The 12326-nt window shown below is 33.3% G+C and overlaps 1 protein-coding gene across 4 annotated transcripts in view; it reads right to left on the bottom strand.

Annotated features, from left to right (window-relative positions):
* Positions 1–12326, bottom strand: part of CHID1 (chitinase domain containing 1) — a 1907544-nt gene that overhangs the window by 1249991 nt on the left and 645227 nt on the right. For 3 of the 4 annotated variants that reach the window (XM_044082892.1, XM_044082890.1, XM_044082891.1), the window contains exon 8: positions 485–577. The exons of the other annotated variant lie outside the window; for it this stretch is intronic. In XM_044082892.1, coding sequence (XP_043938827.1) covers positions 485–577 — 93 coding nt within the window. The remainder of the gene's footprint in view (positions 1–484; positions 578–12326) is intronic. 4 annotated transcript variants of the gene reach the window in all.

Here is a 12326-nt window from a genome sequence, read left to right as displayed (position 1 = left end):
AGTTCTCTTTCTATAACTACAGCAGATGAAATGTCTCTTATGCAAAGGGCTTCTTTTACTGGCAACTTGTGATGACCATATGAAACCTCTTTGCGGTTTTCTTATTTGTTGCAGAGTCAATGATTATCCCAGTCAATCCTTTTTCTTAACATGTTTTCCTTCTAAATGTCCACTGACAGCATAAAAATTCTGTGTTATGGCTTTATACTGCAGTCCTGCTGTTCTGTAATTGGTTTTATTATGGAAACTCAGCACCAAATGGAACATTTAAAAACAGCACCCTGTAAAATAATTGCTTTTAGTACCAAGGAAATAACAGAAAGAAAGAAATGTCCTTCTGGCAAATCACTGTGTTGTTCAATATATGAAGTCTGCATTACCTCTGTGTCAAAAACAACCTTTAGAGAACATTTTCATTAACACAGTTGCAAAAATGCTTAGCAAGGTTTTTTTTTTTTTTTTTTATAATGGATTCAGTACTTACCCTTGAGCAATGGCAGGGGGGATAACCAAGACAGCCTTCAGTTTTGCTTTGTGCAAAGCTTCTGACAGGTGGATGATCAGGTGAATAAGTTCCCTTCAAGGACAAACACATTCCGTTAAAATGAGTTTTGAGCACACATTAATGAGCACAGGGGCTCATAGCTAAATAAAACTTTCAAATAAATGCATACAAATGGATCATCACATGCAGTAAGTTTCCAGGGATATAAACAGGAAGTAGTTCCAGACTAAAGTGAAAAGCAGTGAGATACAGCTTGATAAAATACACATTTTTATTTAGTACTATTTTGAAAAGTAGAACTGAAGCACATTTTCCTTCTCTCTTTCTCCAACACTGACTGGGTTCAACAAATAACCCAGTTATGGGAGGGACATAAAGAGGGGTTTACCATCTCCTCTCTCTAGAGGATTGGATTGGGGTGTCTCATCAGGGTGCATGCTGCAAACTGGTATCCTGTGGGGACTGGGGATATGAAGGAATATGTTTACTTGCTAGGAGTACAGGAGTCTCAGAGAGGCTATGGCACTAGTATGAGTGAGTAACATGACCTCACTGCATTTCCACCTCGTAAGCATTCATTTGGACACATATGGGTAAAAGGAATGTAGGAGTGAACAAAATAAAAATAATAATAATAATAAAAATAAAACTTTCAATTCCTAAAACAGCACCCTTGGCAAAACAGTCTTAAGTTTATAAGTAAGCAATATGTAGTTGGAAAAGTACATACATTTCATCTGATTGATAAACAGTATTTTAAGGAAACATTAGTCAATGCAATGCTAAAAGGACTGCACATGCCAAGTTTTATCAAATTATGGAGATTAAACATTCATTAGTGAAGCATTATTAAAGGAAATGCCAGAATCCCTCATACTGAGGTAGAGGAAATGGTTCAGAAAAAGAAATGGACAGTAATTCTAAACTAAGTAGCATGTAACAAGTTTCAATGATTGCAAAACCAACTAGGATTAATTAGCTGTCACTAAAATATACCAGTGTCATTATAAGTTCATATATCTGTACTAGGTTAACTGACCTTGCAGACCATTTTAAATCTAGCCAATTTCACACAAAGGTGAGAATCAAATTGTGTACCTTGTGTCTGTGACTTTAACCATTACTCCAACCCCCCAATAATTATGTCAGTCCATTACAAAAAACAAGAAGGGATGTAAACATGTTATTTCATGTATGTCTAGATTCAGTAATAATCTGCCCACACAGATAAAAGTGTCTCCATTTGGGTAGGGAACAACACATTTAGACAGAATACTTTGGAGTTTCTAATCATCAATGGCCTTCAGGTCTAGGTTTAAGAATTTTACAGCCATGTACTTCTCGTGTTTCCATAAAGGCATTGTATATTATTCTACTTTTTTTTCTGACTAACCAAAGTTAAAATGTTATTAGAGCAGAACATCTTTACTCTTACTCTCATCACTTCCCAAAATGCACACCTAATGTACTCCTTTCCCAATAAGACAGAAATAACAGACGATCATGATCTACCTACAGACCTCTTCCAAGACTAGATAGAGTTTAATGTGGTCTCCAATATGGTAAGTTTCATATATAGTTGAGAGAAGCTTCTTGATGATCTCTTTTCTTTCCCTTTTTTCTGTTTCCTCACCATGCCAGTATGCAAAATGAAATCTGCAAAAAGATGCAGTTAGCTATATCCTGCTATAATGAACTGAGCTGCACATTGTGCAGTCCAGCACCCACTGGTCAAATTAATGTTCATCAAGATTAAATACTGTCCCAACACAGACGAAAACAAATACAGCTGTCTAGTGATACTTAAGGGTTGTTCCACTTAGGTGCCCTTTGACTGACACTAACTTGCTCACAGATATGGGTAAGTTAGGTGTGCACTGCATACAGCAGCACCCTGTAATTTATTATTTTATTTGGTTGCTGTCTCCCCTACAATACTCACATTCTTCACCCCTATTTGACTTACTCCCCTTCCCCAGCAGCACCCGCGGATTTTTGTTTACACCTAACTCCCTTCCCTATGGCAGCTGACAGGCACAATGCTGAAAGGACATGAAAATTAGACCAGTGATTTGAAGCACAAACCAAAATCCAGCTACACCACCATGATGCTGCTTTGGCAGACCACAGTTTCCATCCTTGGCCCATCTTATTTTTGCTACAGCACCAAACAGCAGTCATACAGTGCATCAAACTACCTCCTTCCTCCTGGGATGGGCGAGACAACTTGGACCACTCCCTCCTATCATCCTGCCCACATCCTCATGAATCCAGAATTACCAGGTGAACCCAGATCACTGGGGCTACAAAATTAGGACTCTGTTACTTTGTACACAGAGCCTGCAAGCAGTGCCAAGCACATCAGCCCATAATGGCAGAATGTGTGAACACTGTAGAGGTCTGATAGACCCCAAAGCTACAAATAGTGGGTCTCATCACTTTAAGAAGTTCCATTATTTCCCAGTAATGACTACCCTAAAGGGATTACCACTCTGTTTGCCTCTGCTGCATTTTGCATGTGTTTTTGTAACCACCATTCTAACTTCTAGCATCAGATCAGCTACACATCTAGATCACATACCAAATTAGGAAATACATCACCTATACAACTAATGCAAAAAACATGTCCCAACATAAAATGTTAATCTCTCTAAAACCTGCTTTCTATTTATGAATCTAAAACATGGTTAGCCGTATACACCCTGTGGTACCTTCCCCACCCAATAAACTGTATTACACATAAATCCCAAACCAACAAAAAATTCATGCAACACCTGCCAGCAGTGTACAAATACAGTATTCTGTCTTTACACCCAACTATAGCATACAGCATTCAGTGAGAGTGACCACTACTACTAACACAGTAGAAACTAAACCTCTGCATTGCACATAAAAAGGTAACAATCTTTGTAGCTCTGATACTACTAGGCATTACAAGTGATTATCTTACCTACAACAGGCAGTAAACACCAGCGCCACAAACACTACATATTAAGAAAATAATGATAGACTATGCAACTGCAATCCCTCTGTGGTGGATTGAATCTGTTCACTTAGCACATACACTAAATAAAAAGCTCATGTGATACTGACATTACTACATAATTACTCACCAAAACTAACAAAGAAATATTACAAAAAAATTCTAAATGAACTGCACTGTTTTTACTGTAAGAAGTTGACATTCATCTTAATCCTAGACCTATAGAGATCACTCCCCCAAACCCAAGATAAGGAGTAAATTAACAAATGAGTGAGCGAATATTGGCAGCATAAATAACAAATGGTCACAACTACAACTTCTTATTTATTTATTTAGCTATCTTTTGTTTACTGGGTTAGTCTCACTAGGCTACTAGCCTCTTTTCAGAAGAGCGCTGAGGTGGTATTTGTACTACTAGGGAAAAATTGGCTAAGGCACTGGGAAACTTCCCCTGGGTAGTCAGGGGAATAGTTTGTGTGTTATACATCCTGACTTCCTGTTTCTTGTCCGGACACAGAGGCAGCCAGGAGGAACAGGCAGAAAATATGGCTGATTCAGCTTTTGCTGAAACTGGAGTGAAAGTTGCTGAAAATGTAGTTGAAATTGTAGAATCACTATCAGAAGCTTTTTTCTGATGATGTGGGTGCATAAAAAAACAGTGACATTGGAGGAAAAGGAGACTGTAGCTGAAACAGAGATGGATTCTGAGGAAAACATTCAGAGCAGACTGTCTGAAGGAGAGACAGTTACCTCTGAAAAATGCATAATTGCAACCCTCCAACTGGGGGTTTGTGGGCTGGTTATTTTGAAGAAATGGTAAACCAAAGAGTGCCAGAAAATGGAGCAGCAATTTCAAGGAGCGGCATCATGGAAAAATAGAAGAAAAAGTAAAATAGGAGACTGTGCCAGAGAAAGTTCCTGAGACAAAAACATATGCACAAACTGTTGGAGAAGGAACAAAGAAGAGATAAAAGAAACAACACAGAAGTATACAGTACATGTGAGCAGCAAACAAGAAAAAAGTTTGGACAGGTAAGAGGTTTGGGACTCTGTCATAGCACCTCTGGGTGTCAAAGCAAAAGAGGTAAGAGCATTTAATTTAATTTAAAAATACACTTTTTGTGACTTGATATTCTTGACTAGGTCGGTCATGGAAATTTTTTTGGGTGCATATGAACAAAAGAAAAATATTTACACATGGTTAAAATATGTGGTGCAAGCTTAAAACAGACAAACAAAACAAAAAGAATAATAACCCGGTTTAGAAGTGAAGTTGAAGCAAAAGAAATGAAAGAACATTTGTTAACTACATGTAAAGAAGTAATGGACACTACAAAAAATGTATGATGAAAGAGGACTATGGACTGGGGGATTGGAATGTGGTGAATACTAAAAATGAAAAATGATAATGTTATGCATGTATCTAGTACTATTAATGTTTATGGTAATAGCAATTTTGTGAAATACAGGGGTCAACCAAAGAGTCATTATTTTTGTGGAAAAGTGATCGTTTAACATCTTTTTATCACATACTTTGATTATTTATGTGGTAAAAGAGGGCATAATGCAAAAAATGTGATTTAAAGTGCAAAAACTTGGCAATGCTGGTCATTCAAGGCTAGAATGTGAAATGAATGTGCATGAAAATGAAGTTATTCAGGAGAAACAGACAGAAGAATGCGTTATACAAGAAAATGTACAAAAAGATGTAACTAATAAAGAGGTTGTACATGAAGTTGAAGAAAGAAACAAGGAAAAAGAAACGGGAGACAAGTGAGGAAGAAGTTGACAGGTGTGCAGTAAGAAATCAAAAGTATTCAATAGGGAAAAGAGTTAAAGGAAAAGAAAATTAAAAAAAATATAATGCTTAGGGAAAATAAAAAAGGAAAGCGATAAAAATGTTATTACACTAACTGTTCTTAAAAGCTGAAAATATTAGCTTTAAATGTGAAGAGTATGAAAAATCTTAAGAGGAGAGGAGGCATATTACAATAGTGTGTTGCAGTATATGCACAGATTATTGTTTTAGAATATATATCAGATTATTAACAAAGGAAGAAAGAACACAAACTGAAAAACTTTGGAATGGTGTGGTAGTTTGGAACATGGGGAAAAATGTGCTCAGGCATATGTACATGATGTCAAGAAAGCAACAAAATATTAGATGTAACCATAGTGGAGCTAGGACAAATTACAGTAACAGACTTGAGATGGAAAAATATGTGTATAGAATTATAGCTTTATATGCATATTATAACAAAAAAGAGAGAGAATGGTGTTTAAAAATATTCTTGAATATGTTTGTGTAAATATGGACATTATAGTCATGGGTGATTTTAACTGTAATTTAAGAAAAAATAATACTAATTGTGATGTTAAAATGGTTAAAGAAATTATGAGCAGTGGAAAGTTTAGTGTATGGGAGAATAATCACTGGACCTACAAAAGAAATGAAATTAGAATAGAAATGTATTACTTTTTAATATCTGATAGTTTAAAAGTAAAAGAAAAAGGAATTAAGTATGCTGGATTTTCAGATCATGTGGTTATATGGGCTAAAATACAGGACAATGAAGCATGTATAAAAATAGGAAAAGGAATAAAGGAATAAAGAGAACTAATGAAAATGATAGTTTTAGAAGAGAAAATAGAACTTATAGAATTATGGAAAAATCATATGAATATGACGAGAGTTTTATGATAACTAGACTGTTCGGTGGCTTAATTTTAAAGAGAAATATAAAAAGTGTTTTTAGAATGGATAAGGGAAAAAAGAAAAAGAGAGATATAAGATAAGTCAAGAAACATTTAGAGATTTATTAGAGGAGAACAATTCATTTTATGAAAAATAAAAATAAATATATCAAATGAAAATCTACAGCTTAAGTCCAATGGATGTGAGGTCCAATCGCTCCCAGATATAGCCCACAGCACAATGACCAATGAGTACCACAATCAATTCGACAGGTAGCACTGATGAAACGAAAAACACCACGAACTAAAAATCCACACCGTTTATTGGCAAACGAACCACACAAAAACGTACTTAACACAGTGGAAACATGCTGTTGACCTAGGTTTCGTCCGTACTCCACAGACTTCTTCAGAATAATGTAATGTAAAACATAACCACTTATATACTCGTTGTAATACTCAATTAAGAACTAAATTGATAATTGATTAAATTCATTGATTTAACTTCATCATAAAGGTATACACACAATATGATACATCCACCATTAAAAATACTTGTAACTTGTAATTTTATGAAAAAGAAAAATAAATATAGCAAATGAAAATCTACAGCTTGTTATACAAACAAAAATATTGTTTACAAGGAAAGAAAGAAGAGGCAGCACATTACTTGAGTAAAATAATAAAAGAAGGAAAAACAACAAGATAATTAAAGCATAAGGAAGGTAGGCAAATAAGACAGCAAAAAGTAATATAAGAAATAATTAAAGAATATGTACTGGAATTATTTGTTAAAAGAGAAGAAAACATAGAACAAATTTATAAAGGTGAAAAATTAAATAGTAAAGATAATCAGCATTTAGAACAAAAAATAACTATGAAACAATCAAATGAAATTTTAAAAGATATTAACATGAATTCTGCAACATGACTGGACAGAATTGAATATGGCATCTATAAAAAATAAAGCAGTGGCAAAAAAATCATTTTTATAGAAGTTATGAATGAATGGCTAGAAACTGGAATTAAAGAGAGAGAGAGATGTGTACAGGAATTATAAAATTTATATTTAAAAAAAGGAAATAAAGAGGAGATAAAACTGGAGACCTATAATATTGAATAATACATATTATAAAATTTTTATGAGAATAATAACAAAAAAATGATTAAAAAATGGATATAATATATGACCAATATGTATTCAAAAGAAAAGGAAGTCAAGAGTTACTGTGGATAATAAGAGAAGCAACTGATTATATCATAAATAAAAATCTAGAAGCAAAGATTAAGATAGGGGATATAAGTAAACCCTACGATAAATTTCAATATAAATTATGAGGAATTCTGCAGGCATATAATGTAAGCAAAAAATATTACAAGTAATAAAACCAGTTTATGATGGAACTATGTGAAACTAAATGTAAATCTGGATTGGGGAAGAAATAAAAATAGAATGTGGGAATAAAGCAGGGCTGCCCAGCTAGTACTGTAATCTGATCATTATTAGCGTTGTCGCCTCACAGTTAGACGTTGCCCGTTCGATTCTCAGTTAGAGCGTCTTCTGTGCGCGCATACGCGAACGTGTTCCTTCGTTGAAGGTTGTGCGTTAGGCCCGGCAAGCCAGCACGTAAATCTCTACTGCCAATCATTAGCGGACCAGAGTTCCGCTGTGGTGACCCCTAACTGGGAAAAGCCAAAAGACATAAAGCTATGAATGTAATTCTGAAGGAAATTAATAAAATGTCAAGTAGCGGTGGATACAAAATGATGAAGGAAGTACAACTGCCAATAATGTATAATTATGCAGATGGTATTGTACTAATTGTTAAAAATAAAGTATGGATGGAAGAAGTAAATGAAAAATTACGTATAAATTAAAATTTGGTTAAGAATAAATAAAGAGAAAAGTAAAAAATTTGGTTTTGAATGTATGGCAGGAGGTATTGTGTTCAATGAAAAGTATATAGATATATTAGGAATAATATTTGGAAGTAAAGAATACAGACAACAACAATGGGATAATGTACTCAAAGAACCAAAGGATATGACTATTGTTTTGGAAATCATATAGATTTTCATATAGAAAAAAGCACACTTGTTGAACACCAATAGGAAAACTGCTTATGTTGCTAACATCTACATGATTCCTATTAAGTATGAAAAGGAACTAATGATAATTATATTTTCTTTTATATGGGGCTCTAGACTGAATCCAGTCAAGAGAGGGATTCTATATATGAAATAAGAGCAAGGAAGCTTGGGTTTAATAAACCCAATAGCACATGCATCATCTTTAATTTTATACAAGGTACTAAAAGGAATTATGAAGGAAAATAAAGCTTGATAAAATACTATATTAAAAATACAAAGAACTATTGGAAGGAATGGAAGTTAAAAAAGATGTAAAAACATCATGAATGAAGAAATGAAAGAGTACCAAAACAAAAATGTCTTATAGAAAATACAAAAAAGAATATATGTGAAAAGAAATAGAAAGGAATGGTACTTAAATATTATGAAAGCATTTTATTGCATTGATCCATGGAAAGATTTAGAAATAGATAAAAAAAGCCATAATGATGAGATTTAATAACTATAAAAAGATTAAAGGATGTAATGATTTTTTTATGGAGATTATCTATTTGAAATTTGCTGATTAAGGCAAATATGCCATACAAGAAAAAGCAAGATAGAATATGTAATAAATGTGAAGAGTTTGAGACTACTGAGCATGTGTCTTTGAAATGTGACAGAGTTAATTATTTGTGGAAAGAAATATGTAAACATAACAAGGTGAACAGTTTGTTAAAATTTGAGCAAATAAATATGGACATAATAGAATTTCATTATTATGGTCACAAAAACAGGAAGAAGTGAAAAAAATGGACAGAGCAATATTTTATGTTTCATGGACTATAGGGAGCAAGAGACTAAATGAAATCAAATCCAATGGAAAATGGAGTTTGACAAAGATTCTGGAGAAAATAATGTTTTGGTTGTGGATAAAAGAATGGGGAAATGCTATAATTGAAGTTTATAATGTATGGAGATTTGTAAATATGTAAATAATATGTAATGTATATATCAATTAAAAAAACGTACTCATCAGTGTTGCGAGTGGAACCCATTTAGCAAGAGCACTTCCTGTTTCCGTTCCAGGAACAGAGGCGGCCCAGAGAAACAGCAAGGCAGATGGAAATAGAAGGAGATTTTGGAGTGGTGAGAGAAATAGAGGAGAAAGCAAATATCAAGACTGGAGAGTGCGCTTAGGATTTTGATGGGATGTCAAAAAGTAATATGTTTGATGGAGATGAGTCAGCAAATCATGGCTGTATAATTACAATCCTCCAGTTGGAAGGGTTGTGGGATGATTTACTTAAAGAAATGGTGTTGTAGAATGAGCCAGAAAATGAAGGAGATGTTTTCTCGGGGGCCATTATGGAGAAAATACAAAAGGAGGATGCAGAGACAATCCTGAAGAGTAGTGGTATCAAAAAATAAATATATGTAAAGAAAGTAAAGGAAGCAAAAGTGAAGTAGCAGAAAAAAAAGCAAAAGAAATGAAAAATGGAACTATACGGTAAGGATTCATAGTAAAAAAGACAAAGAAATGGACAGGTATGAATTGAGGACAATTTAACAGCTCATTTGGGGGTAAAAGAACATGAGGTAACAGCATTTATTCTTATTAAAAAAAGAGAATTTCTGACATTATATTTGTAACTGCTTATTTCAATGGAAAATTTTCTTGGAGAATATGAAAAAAGAAAAACAGTAACCCATGCAATCTTTATGTTCTAAAAGAATTTAACAGGGAAGAAAAACATAAAATTCATGTACAACTTCAAAAAGAGGTAGAAAGCGAGACTTTGTAAGGATCTTTGAAAACTTTATGTCAGGAAGTATTAGATGCTGTAAAAGTTTAAGGCAAAAGGGGATTGTGGACTAGTGACCGGGACTGTAATACAGTGTTAAAAAATAGAAACTAAAACAACTACACATATACCAAGCACGATAAATGTGGAGGGGAATATGGGTGTTGTAAAATACTGGGCACAACCCAAAACAATTTTTTTTTGTGGAAAAGGACATTTATTAAGTAACTATGACAAAAAATGCTATATTTGTGGGGAAATAGGACATAATGCAAAAAATATTAATTTCAATTTTATAAACGTAAGACAACTGGACATTTATGGATGGAAAGCAAAAATGAAAATAAGAGTAAGGAAAAAGAAAGAGAAGAAAAGAAATTTCAGAAGTAGTAGAAAGAGAATAAAAATTAGATGAGAAAAAATAATAAAAAGGGTACAGAAGAAGGTTCTGAAATAAGTGATGAAGACAAATTGGGAGGCAGTAAAAGCAAAAGACTATTGGTGAATGGGTAATAGAAAGAAAAAGGCATTTTAAAGGGATAAGTACAAACGAAAAAAGGAAATAGATGAAAATGAGTCTATAGTATATTGTCGAAACGGCATTACAGTGAATGCTGTTTCAACGACACATAAAGAGCGAAATGCTTAAACAGCAAAAGCTCAGGTCAGCGATTTTTTTCCTAGGGAAAAAAATCACTTTGCCTGAGCCATGACATTGCCCTTTACCCCACTGTAGTGCACTCTTGGATTTGGTACATTTAGTTAGGGGGGTGTGGGTGTGTTTTAACTGGTATGTTTTGCCTTGTTGGTCTATCAAAATAATTGATGACTTCGGGTTTCGTTATTCTAGCATTTCTCTATTTATGTGTCATTGAAACTGCATTCACTGTAATGCCATTTCAACAATATAATACAGACCCAAAATAATATATACAGTTAATGTCTGGAGGTTGATATAATGGTTAAGGTGTTTGACTATCAGACACAAGGTACAGTGTTTGATTCTCACATTTGATAGAGAAATTGGTTAGGCTTTGAATGATCTATTAAGAAAGCTATCCCAGTAATTAGCTATGAACTTATGAAACTAAGAATCTAAGGAGAAGGTAAAACAAAAAAATTAGAATGCTTTCTGTAATGTGAATAGTATTAAGAATATAGTAAAAGGAATAAGGACTTTGGAGTTGTGTAACATGTGATGTAGATGCATTATATTTGATGACACAAGATTTTTCACAAATGAAGAAAGATTACAAACAGAGAAACTATGGGGAGGAAAGATAATCTGGAATTTAGGAAATGAGAGATGTTCTAGAATAGCCATATTCTGTAGAAATACGGTAAGTATATTAAATGTAACTTTAGCAAAAATGGGAAGATTAGTCACTGCAAATTTAAAATGCAAATAAATATATAGAATTATAAATTTATAGACTTATACTAATTGTAAAGAAAGGGAAAAGGTTATTTCATCACACTTTAGATTGTGTAGTGATAAGCATGCATCCTATAACAGCAGACTTTAACTGTGATTTAACAGACAAGCATAAAAAGAAAGGAAATAATATAAGAAACACGTTAGAAGTTATAAGATGTGGTAAGTTAAAACATTGGGAAAAAATTCATTGACTTAAAAAGGGGTATGTATATAACTGAAATAGATTATTTTATAGTACTGGAAGGTTTAGTTATAATAGAAGGGGGAGGTAGATGAAACAGGATTTTCTGATCATCTTGCAATATGGATAGAGATGAAGAAAAACAGGGAATATATAAAAATAGGCAAAGGAATAAAAAAGATATGCAAGAAAGCATAGAATGAAGAAGGAAAGAGATTAATACAGTTATGGAAAGATCATATTACTATGAGAACATTTATAAAAATTGGTCAAAATGGTGGATGATATTTAAGGAAAAATAAACTCCATAAACTGACTTCTTCTCCTATATAGCTTACTGCCTCTGCCTTCATTGGTTTTATTTCTGTTATGTGTCAGCTCTCTTAGTCATCTTATCCTGGTAATTACCTGTCATTCAATCTTAAAAATATTTCTACTTATATACTACCTGAATGATCTTCACTAGCTGTAACTATCTTGTCTGTACTTACAAATTTATCATACTGTTTTTGCACGTATCTTAAGTTAAATGTCAGCTTCAACTCTAATTTTTTTTGTTATGCTTTTACTGTTCCAGCTTGAAAATATTAATGTTTTGTTTATAATACTATTTTCATTTACAATTTTATTGTAAATTTGTGGAGCTTTTC

This window comes from Protopterus annectens, chromosome 9.part0 (genome assembly GCF_019279795.1).
Source record: "Protopterus annectens isolate FY-2018-M chromosome 9.part0, PAN1.0, whole genome shotgun sequence".
In the NCBI taxonomy this organism is placed as follows: domain Eukaryota; kingdom Metazoa; phylum Chordata; order Ceratodontiformes; family Protopteridae; genus Protopterus; species Protopterus annectens.
This window is presented reverse-complemented; position numbering and strand designations above follow the sequence as displayed.